Consider the following 26138-nt stretch of genomic DNA (forward strand, 5'->3'; position numbering starts at 1 on the left):
GAATTGTACCCACTCCCTTGAATTAGTTACCTTCCTCCAGCACTCCACCAGAATTATAAAACTCCTTTCAAACAGCAGTTAATCTTATTAGTTAACTTCCCCCCACCCCCCGGGAGATTTCCTTCCTAGAGCCCCATTCTTCCTGACCCAGTATGAACTCACTGCTGTCTAGGCCTGCTGCCTGGCTATTGTCTTGGGACTTCCTTTCATTGTCACCCTGGGAATTCTTTCACTTTGATTTTAATATGATTTTGGTGAATGAATGTTTAAAACTTTATTCTGTTGGTTTGGGTATGAAACAAATCATTTGATAATTAAATAATATACTTATAATCATGTATTTTGACCTTAATTCATATGTATTTTTCTTCTGTTCAGCTGTGAACTTTTTAAGGGCACAAACCTGTCTTGTTGTCATTGTATATTATATTTATAATTCTTAGCATGATACCTAACACATAGTAGCAAGTTATAAGGATTTTTTTTTTTTTAAGGAACGCTTGGATTTTGCAATGAAAGAAATAATATTTGATCTTCTCAGTGTTGGAAAATCTACTAAAACTTTCACCATTAATCCAGAGGTAAAAAAATTATAATGTAATAATATAAAATCCTAGATTTTTTTTTTTAAGAGCATGATTTCTGGAATCAGAACTCTTAGGTTCAAATCCCAGCTCTACTTCTAATAGTAGCTGTGATCCAGGACAAGTTACTTAACCTTTCTAATAGCTGGCCGAATGGTTTAATAATAGTGTTTGTTTGTTTGTTTGTTTGAGACAGAGTTTTGCTCTTGTTGCCCAGGCTGGAGTGAAATAATGGTGTTTAAGCGTGGTAGAAAATAATAAATAGGCCGGGCACGGTGGCTCATGCCTGTAATCCCAGCACTTTGGGAGGCTGAGGCGGGCAGATCACCTGAGGCTGGCAGTTTGAGACCAGCCTGACCCCAACATGGAGAAACCCCATCTCTCCTAAAAATACAAAATTAGCCGGGAGTGGTGGCACATGCCTGTAATCCCAGCTACTAGGGAGGCTGAGGCAGGAGAATCGCTTGAACCTGGGAGGCAGAGGTTGCGGTGAGTCGAGATCAAGCCATTGCACTCCAGCCTGGGCAATAAGAGCGAAACTCTATCTCAAAAAAATGAATAAAGAAAGGAAAATTTTATCAGGTTAGTCAGCTCAGCTGGCTCCTGGAAGTTATAATGAGCCCAGGTTTTTTTTTTTTTTTGGTTTTTTTTTTTTTTTTTACTTCACATTATTTATATTTAAGGTGTTCTTCAATAAATCTCATTCATTCAATATTTATTGAGCACCTGAAATGTGCCAGGCACTGTTCTAGGTGTTATAGAAAAAACAAAAATTTGTTTCCCCCATGCCAAAAAAAATCAACATTAAAAAAGTGAATGTTACATCCTGCTTCCATGGTCTCATTATTCACTAGTAAACTCTAATTCATTCTTTAGACATTAGATTTTCAGGATTTTTCAAAATATTTCATAAATTAATTCTTTGTTGGAATCTAATTACATTTGAGAATATAAAAAGGCAAAATAGGTGTTATCTGTTTATTTTCTTATTTATTTTAAATTACTATCTTGATCCTATACATAGTCAAATCCTAAGGTATGTGTTTATGTGGTTAACAAATGAGTTGGAAAGATAATGCAGCTTTTCATTTGTAATATTTTTAAGATAGTTTAATAATTATTTCCAGATTTTGGAAGTGGGCAAACATGATTGTTTGTATAGCTGACATACTTAACATGTTGGGGGTACATGTATCCCAGTGGGTGTAGAAGGTAGTTCACTGGAATACAGGAAGAAAATAAAGCTCTTATTTATATATTTTTTGGTTTCTACCGACAAAAATGGTTTCCAGCAACAAAAATTATGAAACAAAAGATATTTTCTTGAACATCCATTTTAAGAAAATATTCACTCTATTGAATAAATTTATTTCTGAAAGTAAGTTTTTTTCTTACTGAAGTTCTCATACTAGGTATGAGTAAAAAAATCAGTTCTGCTGGGTTTTTTTCTGTGGCGGTGGTGGTTGTTATTTATTAGGTTTACTTTGTTAGGATTATCTTGGATCTGTATTTTCTTTTCTTGGATCTGTATTTTCTTTTCAAGGACTTTTGTAAGAGCTCATGTAGTTAAAGCTAGATAAAATTATCCATTAGCCCATTTAATCAAATACATGCAAATTGCAATACACTGAAAGAATGTATAAGTGAAGCTACATTGTGGAGCTTTTCTGCGTCTTTCAAGGTGTCGTCTTTGACTATGTGACATGTGACTATCTGATACTTAGACTAAGGGAGGGCACCAGTACTATGTCGTATATAAAGAAGAGTGAAGCTTAAACTTTTAATCTTACTTAGATTATATATATATATATATATGAGCTTTATTTTCTTCCCGTATTCCATTGAACTACCTTGCATACCCACTGGGATGCGTGTACCCCACTTGAGAGACCACTGATGTAGATCAGAGATAATGACAGCTTGGGCTTGGATTGTAGTGGTGCAGATAGAGGAGCATTCACTGAGAAAAAACATTAAGAAGGAATCAAATCTGGGGGCAAGGTCATGCATTTGGTTTGAACATGTTTAACATGAGGCATCCAGGTAGAGGCATCCAAGTAAGAGATGTCAGATGGGTCTGAGTTCAGAGAGAGGCCAGGCTTAAAATTTGTGGGTGATCTGGTATGGGTGGTAAATGAAGCCATGTAAGTATATGCAGTTGCTTTGGGAGGTAATACATGATGATAGGAGAAGGCAGCCCAGGAGAATGTTGCCTTGAAGCAGTCTAACATTTAATACCCAGGTCAGGGAGGCCAAACCTGAAATGCAGATAAAGATGACACAGCCAGAAGTGGAACATAGATACCAAAGGAAGGGAGTGTTTCAGGAGAGAAAGGGTGCTTGACCTTGTCCATGTTGCTGGAAAATCAAGTAGCATACTATAAATAGGCCCACTGTTTTGAGCAATATGGTAACTGATGAGTGAGAATGGCTTCAGGGAAGTATTTGGGGAAAGTTTCTTCCATTAAGATAGCAGTATATTTAAGAGAAGGGGGATATATTCAGTTGAAAGGAAAATGTTGAAGATGCAAGAAAGAAAACGTGTATGTAATTGGTGCTGTAATGTTTCCAAACATGCAAGAACAGATGGGATTCCAACAACTAAGAAGACTGTCACTCCCTCACTATACCAAGAGCAAAAGGGAGGGAGAAGAGGTGCAGGTATAAGTAAATTAGTGTGATTTGTAATTGAGAGATTGAGGAAAGTTGGTGATTTTTTTTCTTCTGTGAAGTAGAAGACAAGTCATTTGCCTAGAAAGGGAGGGGACGGGACCATAGAAGGATAGGAGAGTTGAGGAAGAGGATTGCTATAAGCCTTAGAGACAATAAGGAAGCTGGTCGACCTCAGAAGTGAGTGAGTGGCATTTGGGAATTTGATATTAAAGCAAATTCTAATGCCTGTGCTAGTTAAAAATGTTGGACAGAAAGGTTAGTGTTCCTACTATCTTCCTTCCTTCCACCCCCCAACTCTGATGTTACTGATGAAATATTTCTAACATGCAAAAAAGGTAATTTATGATACTCATCTCTTCCTTTTGAATTTTTTTCCTTTCAAGAGAATGAACATAGGTCTCAGAGTCTTCCTTGTAATAGCAGACAGTTTGCAGCAGAAAGATGGTGAACCACCCATGCCAACAACAGGAGTTATTCTTCCCTCAGGAAATACTCTTCGTGTAAAGAAAATATTTCTCAATAAAACCTTGACAGATGAAGAAGCAAAAGTCATAGGTTAGTTTAATTGAAATTAAATGTTGCTTTGTAATACAGTTTCATATTCTTTTATAAAAGTCTGATCAAATATAAAATGTATATAAATTTGCCTAATATGGTTTTTCTAGTATATACAGCCATACAAAATGAATACTTCTGGGTTTTTTTTGTTTTTTGTTTTTGTTTTTGAGACAGAGTCTCACTTTGTTGCCCAGGCTGGAGGGCATGGTGCAATCTTGGCTGACTGTAAGCTCTACCTCCTGAGTTCAAATGATTTTCATGCCTCAGCCTCCCAAGTCGCTGGGACCACAGGCGTGCATCACCACACCTGGCTAAATTTTGTATTTTTAGTAGAGATGGGGTTTTGCCACGTTGACCAGGCTGCTCTTGAACTCCTGACCCCAGGTGATTTCACTCGCCTCAGCCTCCCAAAGTGCTGGGATTACAGACGTGAGCCACCATGCTCAGCCCACAGTGAATACGTTTTTTTGATAATAGTCGTGAGTCTTCATGTTAAGAGTTTTCCAGTTAAATCTTTATCACAGGATCCTATTCACTGCATTCTGTCCTTTCTTCAACTTAGTTTTAGTCCTCTGCATAATTTTCACATAATTTCTCCAGTTAGTCCAATATACTGAAGCTGATCATCAGAGAGAAGAATATGTCACAGTTGAAACCCCTTTTGTGGCAACAATAAGCTAATCATTTAAAGATTAATAGGCTTTTATTACAGAAAGTAAGTATTCTTTATCTAATTTCAGATATTTTATAACTGTGAAGTTTTTTCCCCTAGGAATGTCAGTTTACTATCCTCAAGTAAGAAAAGCATTAGATAGCATCCTCAGACATTTGGACAAAGAAGTTGGGAGACCAATGTGTATGACCAGTGTGCAGATGTCTAATAAGGAGCCTGAAGACATGATTACGTATGTAGTAAATTATGTGCCTTCATTGCTATTTCAGTTTTCCTAAGACAGTGTGGATGGCTCTTGCTTACCTGTCTCCTTACTTGGTCTTTGGAGTTCTTCCATGTTTCTATCTGCTGCAGTTTTCAATACAGTGATTCCTTCCACACACTCAGTTTTATTCCTTAAAGTGCTGTCAAACTGGTATAGATAGCAAAACTCACTCTAGATCCCAGTCTGGTGTGTTGTCAATGACAAGGCCCTACACTTACTCTGTAAGCAAAATATGAATCCTAGGTACCCCGGATGTATGTGGGCATGATTGGTTTATTATGTCAAATAAATGCTTTCACTGCCAAAGCCCTAGTTTAAAAAAAAAAAAAATCCTGAAAATCTGAACTCTGATTATTTTTGACTCCTAGGAACTAAGGGGCATAGAGAGGAATAACATATGAGCAGTTTTTTTCGAAACACTACCTCATCCCACCCCACCCCAAGGGCCTTGTCATTATTTGTCATCTCTGCATCTTTTTTTCTTATTGTTAGGGACTTCCTCCTCAGGAAACTGTATGTTATGGCAATAGCTTACTTTATTTGCTAGAAAACATCTACATATTCTCTGTAAGGGAGGAGATTCTTCTGGATATTAATATTTGCATTATAGGTCTTAGAATACCAAATTTGATATTTAATCTCAATTTATTTAATATACAATTATTATGTACTACTATATGCCAATATCTCTGAGAGTTTCTTTAATGTGAAGTTTTTTGCCAATGTTACTTCCTCTGGGAAATCTTGTTTTTCACCACAACCACTTCCCTCATTTAGTCAGTAAGTTTTTGCTTTCACCCAGTTCCTCTGACACCTATATAGTGTATTTCTTCTGTAACTGCATTAACTTTCTATTCTATTTCAGTGTGCTTTAATTTAGGATCTTTGAGATAGAGAGCACCCTCTCAGTGACTAGGAAAAAAGCAGGATAGCAATAAAGATTTTATTACTTACAGGTGGGTGGGGGGCACTGCACATGTGGAAGCCACACTCATGGAGGTCAGGAAGCATGTGTAGAGAGAGAGAGAGAAAGAGGCCCATGGGCCAATGCCTTTTTTGGGTTGAGGGTGTTTTCCAAACAGCTACCTATGGGGAATTCTAATTGGTGGATTGAAAGCAAGCAGGCATGAGTTCAGGAGGTCATGCTGTGCCTGAGAGGTGGTCACTGCAGCACATCTGCATAGTCCATGTGGGGTACGCAAGTCAGTGGGGCCAGTCAAGTAGCCTGCATCTAGGTATCCATATGGAGGTGATTACCAGGAAGAAGTTGTGTAAGACAGATAGCTGAATCAACCACATTAAAGAACTGGGGGATGGAGTGGGGTGTAGAACTGGAAACTGTCTCAAGGGTGACTGAGCCCTATTTCTGGTATGAGAAAGTCAAACTTATATTTAATATGGGTGTCAAAGCAACATAAAATTATAAGAACACACTACACAGTGATGTTACTTTTTCTTTCTTTGTGGTACTTCCTCTTTGTTAGCCAATACCCTCTTTTGATTATCTATTTCTGTAAAATGTCATGTGGGTTATCCTGGGAGACCAGGAGGCAACACCATTGCACACTTTGCTGTCTGTGTATGAACTGAATAACAGATGCACCTTGACCAATCACTGACAGCCTTGATGGAAAATGACAGTGATTATGATGTGCATGGTGCTTTATGGACCAAAGAGCGAAAGCAAAGTTTGTTTATGCCATTACTTAATGTATGGTAGCTTACATTTGAACTGCCTTTTTGGGGACTGGTATTATTTAACTAAAGTGTGGTAACTGAAATTCATGCATTTTGAAACCATGTAAAAAGAGGACTGACTATATGAAATCTCTAGGTAGTGAGTCCATTGCCACTATAACAAATACCCAAGGCCAGGCGCAGTGACTCATGCCTGTAATCCCAGCACTTTGGGAGGCCGAGGCATATGTGTCACCTGAGGTCAGGAGTTCAAGACCAGCCTGACCAACATGGTGAAACCCCATCTGTACTAAAAATACAAAAAATTAGCTGGGTGTGGTGGCAGGCGCCTGTAATCCCAGCTACTCGGGAGGCTGAGGCAGGAGAATCGCCTGAACCCGGGAGGCGGAGGTTGCAGTGAGCTGAGATCACGCCATTGCACTCCAGTCTGGGCAACAAGAGCGAAACTCCATCTCAAAAAAAAAATAAAAAATAAAAATAAAACCCAAAACACTGAGAATATCCAAATTCTTTTCTACATAAGGATTATTTTATTAGGCCAACTGAAGAACAATTTAGATGAAAGAAATTTAAAAGGCCTCACCTTCAAATACAGACCAGAATAAAAACCAGTATATTAAGAGGTTAGACATTTAAAATAAATAAAATTATTGAATAACTAGAAGAAAATATAGTAAAATTAAATTGTATTAAGCCTCTAGAGGTACCAGGATTTTCAAAAACGTGGCTCATTTTATTACATAGAAATTTTAAGTATGTGTATTTATGTGTGTGTGTCACGTACAGGACAAGAACAAACAGTATAAACACCTATGTATGAGATGAATGTTTCTAAGACCTTTGTTAGTGGAAGATACTAAGTGAAAACAATGTGGCTAATTTTATAGGCCCCTCAAAATAACCAGTATTTAGTTATTTAATGATATCAATGTTATTTATTTTAATATTATTTGTGGGAGGCTAAATATTAAATATTTAATCTTAAATATTAATAAGATTAATTATAAATAATCTGTTTAAATGTTATGTAATAATGGTTGTAATGCTTGTTGTCTAGTTACTGAAAACCTTTTTGTTTGCTGGTTTTATTTTGAATTATTTCTGTATTCTTTTGTCCATATATAGGCTAATAATTATCTACAGGATTTATGTGCATTTTTTAAATATTAAATACATTAAACTTTAGGGGAGGACTCGCACTTTCTGTAGTTATTTTTCCAAGTTTGATTTAATTGTCTAGCATATGTAATATGTTTCTTATTAAATCCTGTTGTATTTTTCAGGGGGGAAAGAAAACCCAAGATTGATTTGTTTAGAACTTGTATTGCTGCGATTCCAAGGTTGATTCCTGACGGTATGAGCAGAACTGACCTGATTGAATTGTTAGCAAGGTAAATGAGAATTACTGTTTGCTATGTTGTTTTATGTCTTCTGCTCCTTTATATTTCTAATATACCTTTGTTACTGTTATCACTAAAAAGGCAATGTTAAAGACATTTCTAATCCTTTATCTGATTTACTTTCTAAACTTCCATTTTGTCTTTTTTTGTTGTTGTTAAACACATTTTCCTCACTAATTTTTAACTTCTCAAATTCTTCTAGATTCCCCCCACAAATCCTATCTTTCAGTTCCCTATTTTTCCATCTAGTATTCTTTCCTGGGATTTCTGTAACACATTATCCCTTAACATACGGGCATTATCAGTGTATGATAATTCCCAGTTAGGCAATTAATTATTGTGTTTACTCTTACAGTCATTTCTTTAGTATCTCTAGTGGTAATCAGGTCTCATTTGTGCTTTTTTTTCCCCCTATGGCAGAACTGTGGCATTTAAGTTTTTCTCTCTCTTCTATTAGGCATGTCATAGCTCTGTAAAATGAGTAAATAACCTGACAACCAAACTTAAATACTAGCTCCTAATTCTAAGTTGAGACGATAGCCTGTTGAAAAACTGCTTTGTTAATGTAGTTAGGGATTCCCTAGATTAGGGATCAGCACATTTTTCTGGAAAGTACCAGACAGTATTTTAGGGTTTTGCAGATCATTATGATCTTTGTAATGGGTCCAATTATACAGTTAGATAGAAGTAAGACCTAGTGTTCATAGATCAGTAGAGTGACTATAGTTTACAATAATCTGTTGTACATTTCAAAATAGCTAGAAAAGAATAATTTAAAGGTTTCTAACATAAAGAAAAGACAAGTATTTATGGTGATAGATATCCTCATTGCACTGATTTGATCTTTACAAGTTATTTGAATGCATTAGATTATCACATCTACCACAAAAGTATGTACAACTGTTGTGTATCAATAAAACAAGCAAACACATACTCATCTCTGCCATTATAGTACAAAAGCAGCCATAGACAATAGAGTGCACATGACTGCGTTCCAATAAGCATCTGGCTGGATTTAGCCCTTGAGCCACAGTTTGCCAGCCCCTGTCCTAGATGAAAAAAACAAATACAATGACTATAGCAGAGCAGCAATATTTGACTATGTTGAAAGGTGTTTACTTGTTGATGGGCATTTATCACTTAGGTGTAAGTTAAATTCATAATAAATAAACAATTAATAGACTGTTCCAGCAATCCTTTCTCCCCACTTCCCTAGCTTTTCACACACCCTGGCACTACATTATCCTCAACTGTAGCCTGTTGTGATCAGAGATTTTATGTCTCCTGTGATGATTGTGAAAGAAAGGGGTTACTTTGCATTATATAAATTTGTTCCCTTCGCACAGTCTCCTAATTTTTTTGTGAATTAGATTGTAGAGTTACAAAGTTCATGCCAGCATTGGAAATAAGAAACATTAATTATTTATGATACTATTCCTTGGGAGAGCAGTAAACAACTACTGTTCAATTCTGCTCTTACTCCTCCTATTTCAACATAACTCATCTACATCTTTGTGGATGTTGATCCACAAGAGTAGATCTCCCATCTTTTCCACCAAAATGAAACTGTAACTATGAGGGCCAGGGATGGGACAGCCTAGTAAAAGAGCAGACAGCTGAATAGTGAATGACAATTTGCTTTGCTGTTCACTTTGCTTCTTTCTCCTATGATATTTGTTTACTAATAATTTACCTCAATGGAAAGGAAGATCCCAGGGTCTATTCTATTCTCTCCTCTCTTCTTATCATTTGGAATTGTGCTGTCTAAATCTTATTTACTTTACCATAAAGGAAGCAAACAAACAAAACAAAGGTGCATTGTAAATGTGCAGACCTGTATCCTGTCCCTAAGGAAAGTTAATTAATTCCCCTGCCTTTAATTAACCAAGCTTTATTGTTTTCTGCTCTGTACAATGAGCAGTTAACTCACACATGTATACCCTGTATCACACAGATAGGAGTAAGATAGATATTTACATATTCATGGATTTAAGGAATGTTGAAATAACCTTTAAAGTCAACATCATTGAGGACTGTCACTCTCTTCTCCAATATTGTATCTCCTGGTGCCACTATTAGAGACAGAATACTGGACTAGAGATGCTTCATTTGACCCTGTTTATTTCTCATGTGCTGATGGAACTGCTGCTGCTTTGTTGCTTACTCCTCAGTCTGTCTAGCTATAAGACTTCTCTTTAGTCTCATTGTCAGTTGAAAGTTGGCTTCGTGATGACTAGAACTGAGTTCAGCAGGGTGAATACTTATATCTCCTTTCTCCTAAACCACACAACTTTCTGCCTCTGTCGTGGATAACTCCATTTTTCCAGCTTCCCAAGCATATAATTGTGTTTAATATTACGTACTTACCTTATTCATTCAGACTATTTCTAACTCTGATACATTTGTCTTTGTAGTCAATTACTAACATAATTCTCTTCAGACCCAAATCAGAAACTCTTTATTCATATAATATTATATAATGGTGGCTTCCACTACTGTAGCCATTTTTTAAAAGAATTTCTTGTTTATCATTCTCTTTTATGTTATGGTAAACTTCTGTAACTAAAATTATATTCAAAGCCCCATATTGTTTTGATGTATTTAAAAGCAGATTGTATATAGCATCTCCTAATTTGTTTAGACTTAAACTCTCTTTAGGAACTTATGTGCGGAGTCAACACATTTTTTTTTTCTTTTTTTTTGAGATGATGTCTTGCTCTGTTGCCCAGGCTGGAGTGCAGTGGCACAATCTCGGCTCATTGCAACCTCTGCCTCCCGGGTTCAAGCAATTCTCCTGCCTCGGCCTCCTGAGTAGCTGGGATTACAGGCGTGCACCACCACGCCTGGTTAATGTTTTTGTATTTTTAATAGAGATGGGATTTCATCATGTTGGCCAGGCTGGTCTCGAACTCCCGACCTCAAGTGATTCACCTGCCCTGGCCTCCCAAAGTACTGGGATTATAAGTGTGAGCCACTGAGCTCAGCCTTATTTTTTTTTTCTAGGCATGTACCATTTATAATATTACTCCTAAATTTACTCTCATTCTGACCTTCAATAATCATTGTGTTGCATTGATTCCATCTTCATTTGTTGTATATCCTTCTTCACAATCAGCCATCCTGTATTCAGCTGTAACTTCAGTGTGTATAAAGAATAATTGAGTGGTGGCTCACGCCCGTAATCCCAGCACTTTGGGAGGCCGAGGCGGGCAGATCATGAGGTCAGGAGATCCAGACCATCCTAGCTAAGACGGTGAAACCCCGTCTCTACTAAAAATACAAAAAATTAGCTGGGTGTGGTGGCGGGCGCCTGCATTCCCAGCTACTTGGGAGGCTGAGGCAGGAGAATGGCATGAACCCAGAAGACAGTGCTTGCAATGAGCCGAGATCATGCCGCTGCACTCCAGCCTGGGTGACAGAGCGAGATTCTGTCTCAAAAAAAAAAAAAAAAAGAATGATTGAGATAAATCGTGTCCTTGCCAGTGATAGCAAAGATTAAATAAATGTGACGATAGTGCTAAGATAGCATATGATTAGATATCATTTTTGATTGATTATAAGATAACAATACAGTATCTTAAGGATTAAAGGATTTTAAATGGAATTCTAATGTCATTTGTATCAAACTTATTATTCAGATTATAGTAAAAACACCAACTAATGGGAATAGATTCATATGTGAATTTAAACAAATGAGAGTATAAACTAGCATAAAGTTGAATATAGCATGAAAAAGTGATCATTGGTTGCTATCTTCATATTTCTTACAAAACAACTAAGAGGACATTTATTTTAAGGTCATAGTTTTAAGTTTCAGATGATAAAACTAATTGAAAAGTATTGAAGTTTGCTAATGGAATTTTGTTCTTGGTAGGCTCACAATTCATATGGATGAAGAACTGCGTGCTCTGGCTTTCAATACTCTGCAGGCACTAATGCTTGATTTTCCAGATTGGCGGGAGGATGTTCTTTCAGGATTTGTTTATTTTATTGTTCGTGAAGTGACTGATGTCCATCCCACGCTTCTTGATAATGCCGTAAAGATGTTGGTACAATTAATAAATCAGTGGAAACAAGCAGCCCAAATGCATAATAAAAACCAGGACACTCAGGTACCAGATTCTTTTCTATTGTCCTTTTGTATGTGGTCAGTGCTAAATGACCAATAATGGTTTTAATACAGATTTACTTTATCAAACACTAAAAGTATTATTAGTTCTATTCACTCTCAATGTGTTCCTAATCCCTTAAACTGAACTTTCCCATAGTTCCTGTAGTGAATATATAGTGTTTATGTGTCTAACTTTTCTAATCTTCTTCTTTGGGTTTTTAATGAGCATAGAAATTAGAGATAATTCCAGCTCACTTTTAGGTTGTTTCCAATATATTTAAAGCCAGTACAATAAATTTTTGGTAGTCTTCCATTTGGGTTATTTGATTGTTTTATCCATGTCACCAGTCCCTGTTTCACATAGACAGTAACTGTGCTCCTTAACCATAAAAGATGCTCAAATCATTGATTTATGATAATGTGTAAATCATAGAACCTTGAAATTTTAGACCCGAGCCATTGAAGCCACCCTAGCTTCTCAACCTTTAATGAGCATGCAAATCAACAGGGCCCTAAGAAAGAGTTTCAGGAGTTTCTTAGAAGCTCTCAGGTATTGCCAGGCTGCTGGTCCACACTCTTGAGTGTGAAAGATACACTACAATCCCCTCATTTTCCACATAGAAATCAGATGAAGAGCAACTGTCAGTTCCAAGGTTACAAAATAATCAGAGAATGATAGAAGTTAGGTACAGAATTCATATTTAGACTGCCAGTGAAATGTTTTCACTGTGCACACTATTCCATTTTTATAAAATACATGCTATTTACATTGCTTGAGCTGAGGCAGACCTGTAGTCATAATCACTATGATTTGCTTTATTTTTTATTAACTGTTTTTCGGAAATGTCTGGGCATACATTTTTATATTTTATTTTTAACTTCTGTTTTTCAAGCATGGTGTAGCTAATGGAGCTTCTCATCCCCCTCCTCTGGAAAGGAGCCCATATTCCAATGTATTCCATGTGGTTGAAGGCTTTGCGCTTGTCATTCTCTGTAGCAGTCGACCTGCCACTAGGAGACTAGCCGTCAGTGTCCTTAGAGAAATACGGGCTTTATTTGCACTTTTGGAAATACCTAAGGTAAGATTTAGGTATTTCATTCAGTTATCTAATGAAAGTACTTAAAAACCATCTTTTTGTCCATCCTTATCCCATGTAGGTAGGTTACTACCATGGGTCTAAACTAACCTACCGTTCTCAATTGGGAGGCCGAGTCGGGCGGATCACGAGATCAGGAGATCGAGACCATCCTGGCTAACACGGTGGTCTCTACTAAAAATATAAAAAAAAAATTAGCCGGGCGTGGTGGCGGGCGCCTGTAGTCCAGCTACTCGGGAGGCTGAGGAGAATGGCGTGAACCCAGGAGGCGGAGTTTGCAGTGAGCCGAGATGGCGCTGCTGCACTCCAGCCTGGGTGACAGAGCGAGACTCCGTCTCAAAAAAAAAAAAAAAATAGTGCTGAAGTGAATTTTTAGTGTTTACTTGGGTTTGGCTACTTTGCTTAAACATTCCTAATTTTTTTAGATATATGATGTCTTTTTTACAGGGTGATGATGAATTAGCCATAGATGTGATGGACAGGCTAAGCCCATCCATTCTTGAGAGCTTCATACATCTCACTGGGGCTGATCAGGTAACTATAGTGACTTCATTCTACCCAATCTTGTTTTGAGACTTAAGACAGACACATATGTATACATGTACATGTGCATACATAAAATAACTTCCTTAACAAATGTAATGAGTTAGAAAGTATTTTTGAAAACTAGAAAATGCTTAAGAGTAGTACTTAAAAAGTGACATTCATTTATACTTAGTTAAGTACTCTTCTACATAGAAATAAAAATAATTTTATGTTTGTAAAATTCTAATCCTTCCAATCTAAGAAGTTTCTGTTAAATGGAATCTTTATGCTACCGTTTGCTCTTTATTATGGCATATAATGTTCGTGAGATAGAAATACTTGTGAAAATGCTACGGGAAAAAAATAGTGATACTCAAAGCAAAAACTTACACCCTGCTTTTTTGGCAACTGTTTTTTGTGTATCACATAAGTTTAAGTATAGTGGATTAAGTACATAGTGTTTTATACCAATGTCATAAGTAATTTGACTCATTAAAATGGAGAGAAACACTTTGTCCACAAACATATTACTAACAAAGTTTATGCAAGCTTTCTTGCTTGGTCTTGGTTGGGTAAAAGGTCATATATTAAGATTCCAAAGTTGATGTAAGAATAGCTATAAAACCTTACTATTTAAAAATATTTCCTCCTATTTTAGAATACATGGTCAAGAGGTTAATGCATAACATTAAGAGCGCTTGCGGCATAACACCTGATTCTTATAATTCATGAGTTATATGTAGCCAAGGGAGGTAATAAGATTTTATAAGCCTAAGAGATTATTAGAAATCTGTACAATTCCCCCCCGCCATGATGCTACCATGATGCTAAACTTTTTAAAAAACTAATTTTTAATTTTTATTTATTTTTAAATAGACACAATTGTACATATTTATGCGGTGCAATTTGATGTTTCGATACATGTCTATATTATATAATGACCCAATCAGGGTAGTTAGTGTATCCATCATCTCATGTGTTTATCATTTATTTGTGGTAAGAACCTTTAAAAGCCTCTCTTCTAGTTATTTTATGAAAGGATCTATACAATTCAAAACATTTTGTTTTAGATATTAACCATAAATTATGAATTATTCCAAAAAGAGAGTAATGGATGACTTGTTTCTTGTGCCTAAAGCAGTGCTTAATATACTTTTCTTTGAACATAAATGTTTATCTCTTCAGTATAAGAGTTCAAATATTGAACAAGTATTTAAGAATATATACCTCTGGAGAAGAGCTCATTTTTGAGTCTGTTCCACACATACATAGATACAGGTCAACATGAAAGTTAATGGTTCACTCTTTAGTTCTCTGGCAGCTTTTGGTATACGATGAAATTTGGATATTTATTTAAGAATTACTTAAATAGTGGTCCTGAACTTCTTTGGTTTATAGTCCTCTTGAGAATAATGAAAACAGTGGAATCCCTCTCCAAAAAAAAGACATGTATGCACATACAGAAACTTTACATGCAGTTTCAGGAATTCTCTACTCCCTTCAACCTACCATGGACTTTATATTATCTTGTTTTAGAAACTACTAATACACCACTTTCAGTTTAAAGCAATTTATATGGTAAAATTTCAAAGTTATTGAAATGTGTAATAATCAATTTTTTCCTCTCCATATAGACTACTTTGCTCTATTGCCCTAGCTCGATAGATTTACAAACTTTAGCAGAATGGAACTCTTCTCCTATTAGCCACCAGTTTGATGTGATTAGTCCATCACACATATGGATATTTGCACATGTGACCCAAGGCCAAGACCCATGGATTATAAGTCTCTCCAGTTTTTTAAAGCAAGAAAATCTTCCTAAACACTGCTCTACAGCTGTGAGCTATGCTTGGATGTTTGCATACACAAGACTTCAGTTGTTGTCCCCTCAGGTCGATATAAAGTAAGTTATTTTCCTAGTGTAAATTTAAAAATGTATAGACTGTCAGCTTTCATATGTATTTATTTGAAAAATTCAAAAGTATTACAGATTGGAAGGCCCATAAATAATATGTGATACTGCATTGATGTCTTAAGGAGGGAGAAGAATGTTGTCAAGGACATAGTCTCATAACTTCTTCATCCTTTTCATGTAATACAGTCTCACCAAATTTTAATTATTAATTTACTTAATAACACTGTACTTGGTACATAGTTGTGTCCATCGAATCTGTGTTAAGGGAAAAAATTGGGAAAGAATCTAAGGATGAGTATGGATGTAGATACAGAAGTTTGTAGATAAAGGGTGAGAAGCAGAGCGAAACTCAGCTCAGTGGCCTTACTTTTCCCGATGACAGTGTAAGGAAGGCCACCTTCTGGTGGGGAGTGGTAATAACACACTGAGTAGGAGATTTGAGGATGTTGGTAAAGATTTGGAATAACTGATGATGAAATGGAGAGTTGACCAAGGTCATTATAAATTTCAGTTAGTTTTTGTTTTGTTTTGTTTTGTTTTTTTGCTCTTAAATACAGAGGAGAATTTTTGAATCTGGGTTTGGGTTCCTGATTTCTCCTTACAGAGTACACCATTGATCACATTGAATGGAATGAGTCCTCTCAGCATATAACTTGCCCATGTAAACCCAGCATCTGGATTGACCTATCACTGGAGGCCTACATTAAAGGCTCTTCAAACCTGACTTCACTCTGTACCTTTTTTCTTACTTTCTATCAATACTTTCAAAGTTGGAACCAAATTATCCCCTCAGAGTTCATTAAGTGTGGTTGATAGTTTCCATTTTGTGAGCTTTTCTTCACATGAGCGTAGGATACCTTTTTTTTTTTAATTTTTGCATATCCGTATCTAATATAGTTCAAATTCAATCTTATTTTTGAAAATCTCTTAAACTTCCTACCCAGAGTAGTCCTTCTTACTTTTGGATTTGAATATATATATATGTATATATATTTCTACATATACATGCTAATTGTATATATATGTTCTCAGGTATTGTGTATTGGATTTCTTTTTTGTTTTGTGTTTTGTTTTTTGGTTTTTTTTTTTTAAAGAGGCAGGGTCTCACTCTGTCACTTAGGCTGGAATGCAGAGGTGTAATCATAGCTCATTGCAATGTCGAACTTCTGGACTCAAGCAGTCCTCCCACTTCAGCCTCCCAAAGTGCTGGGATTATAGCTATGAGCCACCACACCTGGTCTGGATGTTACTTTTTAAATAAAGATTGACATTTGCCACCTTGCATACCATTTATGACCTTAAGTAGCCTTTCCTAATTACCATATTTTAAATTATAACCCCGTATCCTACCAGCATTCTTTATCTCCCTTTTCTGCTCTATTTTTCTTCATCAAACTTAGCACCATCTGACATTGTTTTATTTATTTCTTTATTGTATGTCTCCCATGGCCTGCATGAGGGCAGTGATTTTTTTGACAGTTTTTTTGACTGATATGTTACCAGTGCTTAGATCATTTTCTAACATACTAGGACATTGTTCTATGATGCTCTTGCTGAATTAACAAAGTGATGTGTTTGCATTACTTACCTTAACATATTACAAAACTAGTTGAAGGCAAGGATTATATATTTGTATTTTTCCTCTTTTGTTTTGCTCTCAGTTCTTAATTCTAACATAATTTCGGTATTTGGAAAGATTTATGGAATTGTTTCAAAGTGTTTTATTGATGTAATCTTTCAAGACAGAAATTTGGCAGAAGCCTTGAAAATATGTATCTTCTTTGACTCTGTGATTTCATTTTCAAGAATTACCTAAGAAAATAATTAACCATATATTCAAATGTATGGTATTGTGTATAATAGGGAAAAATTGCTATTAGCTAAAATGTCAAACAACAAAACTTTGGTTATATAAAATATGATACTTCATATTGATATAGCATATAGTTAATCAAAATAATGTCACAGAAGTATATTAATTTACATAGAGAGGTGAAAAATACATAAGTCTAAAAGGTAGATACAAAATAAAATAAACATTTAATTTGTATAAATTAAAAGAGATGTATTCATGCACTTATAGTTCATGTATATGAATTAAAGATATATAGAATATGCAGTGTTTATTTTCATGTGGGATTAAAGGTGATTTTGATTTTGTTTTCTTTCTACATTGAGTATGCATAGTAAGTTATAAAATATGGCCCAATAAAATATTAACTTTTATCACAGGAATAATGTTAAAATGATCTGGTAACATATTTTAATTTTTAATCCATTACTTTATTCATTGATATCAGTCCACAAAAACAGTACTAGTAAGAAAAACCTTATGCTAACCATCTCTCTAATTAGCATTAGGCCAGGCATGGTGGCTCACCCCTGTAATCCCAGCACTTTGGAAAGCCAAGGCAGGTAGATCATCTGAGCTCAGGAGTTAGAGACCATCCTGGGCAACATGACGAAACCTCATCTCTACCAAAAATACAAAACATTTGCTGGGCGTGATGGCACACACCTGTAGTCCCAGCTACTCTGGAGGCTGAGGTGGGAGGATCACTTGAGCCTGAGAGGTGGGGAGGTTGCAGTGAGCCAAGATTATGCCAGTTGCACTCCGGCCTGGGTGACAGAGTGACACTCTGTCTCAAAAAAAAAAAAGAAAGAAATTTAGCATTAGTTAAAATAAACTTTTAAAAACGTGTTGTGTTATTCATATCTGCCTATTTTTCTTTTTTTTTCCTTAGTAGCCCCATCAATGCTAAGAAAGTAAATACCACCACAAGCAGTGACTCATACATTGGCCTGTGGAGAAACTATCTGATCCTTTGCTGCAGTGCAGCAACATCGTCATCTTCCACATCTGCAGGTTCTGTGAGATGTTCTCCTCCTGAGACACTGGCGTCTACCCCAGATAGCGGCTATAGCATTGATTCTAAAGTAAGTTTCTCAGATCCACTGTTGGATGTATGAAATCTGAATGGCCCCATAAAAATAAGATTTTAAAATTTCTTTTTATGGACAATAAAGTAACTCAGTTGAAAATGTATTACTTACTTGCAAAAAGGAAAATACCTCAAGAAAGCCCATCATTGCTTTTATGGATTCCTAGTTGGAATCAATAATACGTACATAGTTTTCCATTGGAAAGAAAGACCCGTGCTCATTCAGTTTATCATACTCAACATTTTTAAAGAAATTGTCATACCTATTTTCCCATATTCTAGTTTTTATAGTTCTCACACTTCTCAGAACCCAAAAGGAATCATTTAAATAATTAAACGCCTTTCTAGAATTTCCCTAAATTACGTAGTGATCTAAAGGGTACTTGATAAGAACAGTGGTTTAGTTTTCATGAAAATGACAAAACTTAAGACCAGCGTGTCTGACTTTAGCACTGATAACTATTTTAGAAGTCATTTTGTTTTCTTCATGTTCATGGACCAAAAGGTACAGAGTATCTGATGAAGGGAGTCAGCCTATTATATGATCATGAGTGTCTGTAAGAAATTAGGAGCCCCAAGTTCTGTTAATGAACTTGCATTAAGCCATTGGACAAGTTATTTAACCTTTTAAGTTATGTACACCCCAGGTGAAATTTGAGGTATCATTCATAGTAAAGTTTCACCTGTCCATTTATCCTTGACATAAGACTACTGAAATCTCAGATTATCTAATTGGACATAGTATCATTAGTGGCTGTTATAAATACAATATTTTTTTTCCAGATTATTGGCATCCCATCCCCTTCATCCTTGTTTAAGCACATAGTTCCAATGATGCGTTCTGAGAGCATGGAAATCACAGAATCCCTTGTTCTAGGTCTTGGCAGGACCAACCCAGGAGCTTTTAGGTAACTATGTTCATACATTTTTTCTATGTCCTAAAAGAATAAATGTGCTACTTAGAAGGTGTGGTAGGGTCCTTAGAAGGTGTGGTAGGGTCAAGCAGAGTGCTTGACCACATACCAGGCCTGACTTTCACCAATTAACTAGCCATGTAACATTTAACATGGATTAACATTAAAATCCAAACATTAACATTTATTGGAAGCTTTATTTCCTCATTTTGATTGAGCAGATTAAAACTTACCTATATGTTCTAGAAATAATGAAATGCCATATAAATATTTAATATTTTACTACTATATTTATTTATGTAGTCATTCTTTTAATGTGTAATCTTGCTCTAGTAGTTAAAACTCCAGTTTTCCCCCTTCTTATCCAAGAGAATTAGAGTATCTTTCAAAAAGTATTTACATAGATGTTTGATATCATTCGTGATGTTTTTTATATTAATGAAGCAAATTCTTCAGTTTTGCCTGAAGTTCTGCCTTGTCTCCTGGGCACAGAATTTATTCTTTTGAGAATTTCCTCAATTAATATGAGAATGGTATCTGATGTTTTGTCTCCAAGATAGCCTATACAACCAGGGAATAGGTTAATACTCTGGTTTCGCTTCAGATTGTATAAATCTTTTGCCTTTTGCTAAAGATTTCCATAGAGAGGAACATTTAAATAAAAATAAGTAAAAAAGAATAGGTTAATAAATTGTAATATATCTATAGGTATGGGATAGCATTTCTTATAAATGAAGTTTTGGAAAAAGATTTTAAGACAGATAAAGACACTTTTCTGCTAATTGAAAAAAATAGGATTTAAAAGTGATCTCAACTTAAAATAATTAAATTCTCATAATTAGAAACAATTCAGAGGCACTTTTAAAGGTCAGCAGTTTTCGATACATGATTAAATTGTGGATGATTTTTTTCTTCTTATGTTTTTTCAGATTTTCCCAATCTTAAAATAAGCACATTTTCAATTTAAAATCAAAATATAAATAAAGAGAAATTTATCATTTTTACAAAGTTCATACCCTTTGACCCATTAATTTAATTTGTAAAATTAATCCTAAGGGGATAGAAATGAAGACAGTGAAAAATGTACAAAGTTGTTCACAAAGGCAATATTTTTAGTAAGAGAAAATTAGATAAAATAAAATGATTCATTAATAAATGAAAATGTCTAGGAAAATTATGGTACCCCACCCTATGTTCGAATATCATGAATTAATTATTGGCATATAAAATTAACTATGTTAGTGTAAGAAAAGAAAAATAGGCCAGGCGCGGTGGCTCACACCTGTAATCCCAACACTTTGGGAGGCTGAGGCGGGCAAATCGCCTGAGGTCGGGAGTTTGAGACCAGCCTGACCAACATGGAGAAACCCTGTTTCTACTAAAAATACAAAAAATTAGCCAGGCATAGTGGTGCATGCCTGTAATCCCAGCTACTCAGGAGGCTGAGGCAGGAGAATCACTTGAATCCGGGAGGCGTAAGTTGCAGTGAGCCGAGATCACGCCATTGCACTCCAGCCTGGGCAACAAGAGCGAAACTCCATCTCAAAAAATAAAAAAGGATGCCATTTTATATAAAACAGTTTCAACTAAGTAAAACGTATGTGGATTGCAAACTGATTGAATAAAAATATTGATAGTATTCCCTCTATAAATTAAAATAAGGGGCCTATACTATTTTTTTTCTGGTTTCCAAATAGTCTATAATATAATGTGTTATTTTATAAACCAAATAAAAAAATAGACATTGTGTTTAAAACAGTAGGATTGGAATTAACACTTGTCAGTTTACATCATGTTTTTACATATTTACATGTGTCAGATTATATCTGTGTAGCTATTAATAGAATATGTACCATTTTTCTTCCAGGGAACTAATAGAGGAATTACATCCCATAATTAAAGAAGCACTCGAAAGAAGGCCAGAGGTGAGCTGTGTTCTGCAGCCTTGTATTAGTGAACATTCATTTTTCTGCCATATTTACATGTTATATCAAAAGTTAGAAATTACGAAGTCTATCTAGTGTATTCTTCTTTTTAAGATGCAGACACTTCCCCTCCCCCCAGAAGATCTTATGCAGAAACCCATTATGTAAAACGGATGAAAAATTGCTTTAACTTAAGTGAGGGCAGAAAATAGGGTCTAGAATGGAGTTGGCAAACTTTTTCTGCAAAGGACCGGATGGTAAATATTTTCGGCTTTACAGGCCATACTGTCTCTACTCAGCCCTGCCTTTGTAGCATGAAAGCGTTCGTAAACTACATAAAAAAAGGAGTGTGGCTGTTTGCCAGTAAAACAGTAAAAAATTTGCAGCGACAGGTAGCAGTGGGCCAGATTTGGCCCATGGGCTGTAGTTTCACAAGACTGAGCCTAGATTCCCAAATCTACAGGTTCTGAGCAACTTTCAGAAACTATAGGTCCAGTGGGACAGATGGTTATGAAAACCTTAATTCTAACAATTTATTATGCACTCAAGTAAAATCATAGAGAAGGGATTCTAAGAACTACAGAGAAGAAAGCCTGGGACTCTGGTTGCAGGGTAAGGAAGGCATTATAGATGAAGTGCTGATATTTCAGATGAATTTTGAAGCACGTTCCCCAGTGGACAAACAAGGGAAAAAGGTATTCTAGGCAAAGAACAGCATTTGCAAACTTTACAAAGAATTTTGAAATTGCAAATTTTTCTGTGTAGTTATATTATGGGGGAAGTGATTGAATATTAGGCTGGATAGCAAGATGAGAAATATCTCATGAAAAACTACTAGCTTTAGCTTTAACCAGTAGAACAGTAGTTCCTGTGCCTGTGGCATCTGAGAGTTACCTGAGGAGCTTGCTAAAAATTTTAGACTCCTGGGTCTATTGAATGAGAATCCCTGGAATAGGGTCCAGAAGTCTGTTTTTGTAAAGCATCTTAGATGAGTCTGCTGTAGAACATTGTTTGGGAATCAGTGCTGTTAATGTTGGGGATGCCCTGAGGAATTTAAGCAGGAGAGGGAGATGGTGATAATCCCTGCAGTTTAGGGACTTTGAAACATCATCTGCAATTCCTCACTCTCCTTTAATTCAGCACTGTAGGGTCATGATAGTATTCCTATTTTGTCATTGATTTGATTTTTGTTTCAGAATGATCAGTTTGGTTACAGTGCTGGATGACTTGTTAGAGAAATGTGAGATTGAAACAAAACAAAATAGCAGTATTTATTCTTCTGAATTTCAGAAGGAATGCTATTAAACACATGCAGTGATGTGCCTTGAATGTGAGTTATAGTTGAAGAGCTTTAGACTCACACTGTTTCTGTGAAGACAAAATGAAAACAGGCCAACCAAACTGCAAAAGCCAGTTGCAGAAATCTTCAAAGACTGATAAGAAATCATCCTGTTTCAAATGAATTGCTGTCAACTTTAGAAAGAGCCAAGAGAAAAGTAAATGTAATTGATTAGTCATTAGTAAATTATCATGCACCTGGAAGGCAGAAAAATTGGGTCATGGACAAGAAAGTGAAAGACTAGTAAATATGGTTTTAATTTGCTCTGTAATATGAAAATTACATCACAAATGAAATAATGAGCTATAGTAGAAGGTGATATAGGTGATTGATATCTCTTACATGACTTTCTGCTAGAAGCAGAATCACGTTGAAATGTTACAGCTATTATTCTGGGCATTATTCTAGTTCTTTGGACCTAGTAATACAAACATATTTATTCATATCATAATGAGTAAAGAAGTTTTTCTTGTATTTGTTTATATTTTTTCTGCCAAAATTAATTGTTGTGTAGAAAACTGTGGCATGAGCAAAATCTTAAGTCCTTTTTAGGATTGTTTTCCCTATACTTCTGTCATATTTTTGGGAGGGTATTAGGGATTCCTTATAATTCCATGATAACAGTTTACTAATTGCTTCAATTCCAAAACTGTCTGATTAGCAAATAACCTAAAAATGTAGTATTTTACTTCCCCTGACACACAGGGGTTGTCACCATGTAAGATGTCATGTGACCTTATTTGACTCATTCATTTCAAACTGTTCACTCATACCTCTTTGAGGCAGTAGCTACCAGAGTACCCACAGTCTACACTGTACAAGCAAAATAACTTCAATGAGCCCAGAACCTCTCTCTGAGACAGTCACATTATTCTTTCCAAGTTACACCAGCAGGATTTTAATTAATGTGTTTGTATCTTTGGAATAGAATATGAAACGGCGCAGGCGTCGAGACATTTTACGAGTACAACTGGTACGAATATTTGAACTGCTGGCAGATGCTGGTGTCATTAGTCACAGGTCAGTATTGGATTCAGATTGTTAAAACTTTGGAATGATCCTAGAGAACGTAATCTCTTTTCGCTCATGAAATGTATAGAAACAGAAAAGCACCATTGCAACAAGAAAACCTGTATGTATCACTGTGAAAATTATTTAACAAATAAATATGCATTCGATACACTGACCAGTAGCTAAAAATGTATTGAAAAATCTACTACCAGAATTGGATTGCTTCTGGCAAAAAATGGATATAATGTTCCTATGATTTTGATATTTGTTGGAACCTAGTTATCTTGGCAAGTGGACAGTGGTAGCTTTTTCTTCACAGATTTTCCTTTTTCTTACCTCATTTTAAAGATGTTTTTCTTCTGAGCTTGAAAAAATAATATATTCACAGGCTAAACATTGTAAGGCTTACAAATTTATTCAAATGAACTTGCTATCTATCCTGCCAGGGAAAATTATGAAATCTACAAATATAATTCATAACTGTTTTCCACCATTCACAGATAAAACCATGAAACCTGGAGATATTGCCGCAGTAAAGGCATCTTCACACTAAGCCCAGCCCCTTGAGGAAAATTCCATCAGCTGAATGTTGAAAAATAACTATTTCCTTAGGAGGATAATGGTGTTACCTGACCGTTGAAGGAGAAATATAATAGATGTGACCATATCCAAAAAGGTCACTGAAAAGATATCTTAAGGAAAAAAAAATGGACCAGGTGCAGTGGCTCACGCCTGTAATCCCAGCATTTTGGGAGGCTGAGATGGGTGGATCGCTTGAGCCCAGGGGTTGGAGACCAGCCTAGGCAACATAGCAAAATCCCATCTCTATAAAAAACGCAAACAATCAGCCAGGAATAGTGGCAGACACCAATAGTCCCAGATACCTGGAAGGCTGAGGTGGAAGGATCACCTGAGCCCAGGACATTGAGGTTACAGTGAGCCTTGACCATGCCACTGCACTGCAGCCTGGGAAAAGAGCGAGACTTTGTCTTGAAACAAAAAGGAAAAAAGAGAAGTATTATTAATCCAACAAGTGTAGTAACTATGATAACTGCACAGCATTATTCCTTTAGCATTTCTCCCAATTATTTATTTTACCGAACACCTTTCATATGTAGCATTGAATGCTTTTGACAAATACTTTCAAAATAGATTTTTAATCAGAGTATTTAAACCATTGATTTACTTTTCTTTCTTAATAAAAAGCAAATAAAAAAAAGAAATATTGGCTGATGCAGTGGCTCACACCTGTAATCCCAGCACTTTGGGAGGCCAAGGAGGGCGGATCACCTGAGGTCAGACTATCCTGGCCAACATGGCGAAACCCCGTCTCTACCAAAAATACGAAAATTAGCTGGGCATGGTGATGCGTGCCTGTAGTCTCAGCTACTCGGGAGGCTGAGGCAGGAGAATCACTCAAACCCAGGAGGTGGAGGTTGCTGTGAGCCAAGATAGTGCCGTTGCACTTCAGCCTGGGTGAGAAGAGTGAAACTCTGTCTCAAAAAAAAAAAAAAAAAAAAAAAGGAAAGAAATACTATTCTCTTTTCTTTCCTCCACAAAAAATAAGAGTTAAAGTTAGGAAAAGTAAAATTGAAACCTGTGGGCTTGCAAAAAATTAACAACCTGATACACATCTGAATCTTTTTTGGTTGCTTTAATTGTAGCATTAGTAGAAGAATCTTTGAATGGTTCTATTTTGGGGACTGCAAAATTTTGCTGTATTTAAAATTACCAAAAACTATATGACTATTAAGCAATAATGATTTTTGAACCCAGTTGTGTATTTTGTTTTGAAGTATTTTTAAAAGAGTTATTAATAGAAAGTTATTGCTATTCTGGATTTTTAAATTTTCATGGCTAAGGAAAAAAATGAATTCTGAATGCCAAGAAGACAGGCATTCAGAATTTTTGTTTTGTCACCTAGTGGATTTCATGTGCCTGACACATAGAAGGTAATGAATATTTGTTAGATTAATGAAGATTTTATTCTGGTACAGGTTGTAGTCCACTAAATCAGTTTCCTATCCACTAGTAGGTCATGATCCAGAGCTTGAAAAACACTCATTTAAGGAATAAAGGAAAAAATTTGAAAAACACTTATTTAAGGAATAAAGGTCATACATTGATTCATTCAATACATATTTATTGTTGTAGACTGATCTAGTTAATATACTGTAGTACCATTGCCACTCCTAACTCTTGTTTTCATGGGTTTAGGGTATTTATTCCGAAGTTACTCATAACTAGTAAAAAAAAAAAATTACCTTTAAAATAATATATATTAGAAGTAATTTTCAAACATAATAAGAAAAAGCTGACCTAAACAAATGCATATGTAATAGCTAATCATTTATATAGCACTTATTGTTTACTAGGCCTTTTCGTATATAGCAGTTCATTTACATCCTTACTAAAACACTCTGGAGTAGATACTGGATATATGCTTAATGATTGGTGAAACAAGACAGGAATCCAGGACTTCTGACTCTAACCAAATACTCCCCTATC

The 26138-nt window shown here is 35.7% G+C and overlaps 1 protein-coding gene and 1 pseudogene across 32 annotated transcripts in view; both read left to right on the plus strand.

The window, feature by feature from the left end:
* Positions 1-26138, plus strand: part of FRYL (FRY like transcription coactivator) — a 280599-nt gene that overhangs the window by 184153 nt on the left and 70308 nt on the right. For 31 of the 32 annotated variants that reach the window (XR_010156313.1, XR_010156314.1, XR_008547561.2 and 28 more), the window contains 12 exons: positions 495-581; positions 3641-3812; positions 4588-4720; positions 7735-7842; positions 11726-11963; positions 12856-13041; positions 13507-13593; positions 15219-15487; positions 18244-18436; positions 19225-19349; positions 21223-21280; positions 23548-23639. Coding sequence is in view for 29 of the 32 variants with exons in the window: in XM_063808895.1 (XP_063664965.1) it covers positions 495-581; positions 3641-3812; positions 4588-4720; positions 7735-7842; positions 11726-11963; positions 12856-13041; positions 13507-13593; positions 15219-15487; positions 18244-18436; positions 19225-19349; positions 21223-21280; positions 23548-23639 (1748 nt within the window). In the remaining 3 variants the exon portion in view is untranslated. The remainder of the gene's footprint in view (positions 1-494; positions 582-3640; positions 3813-4587; positions 4721-7734; positions 7843-11725; positions 11964-12855; positions 13042-13506; positions 13594-15218; positions 15488-18243; positions 18437-19224; positions 19350-21222; positions 21281-23547; positions 23640-26138) is intronic. The other variant, XM_054683153.2, reaches the window with a different exon arrangement.
* LOC112209172 (U5 spliceosomal RNA) lies at positions 19946-20013 on the plus strand (annotated as a pseudogene).

The sequence above is a fragment of the Pan troglodytes genome, chromosome 3 (genome assembly GCF_028858775.2).
Source record: "Pan troglodytes isolate AG18354 chromosome 3, NHGRI_mPanTro3-v2.0_pri, whole genome shotgun sequence".
NCBI classification, from domain to species: domain Eukaryota; kingdom Metazoa; phylum Chordata; class Mammalia; order Primates; family Hominidae; genus Pan; species Pan troglodytes.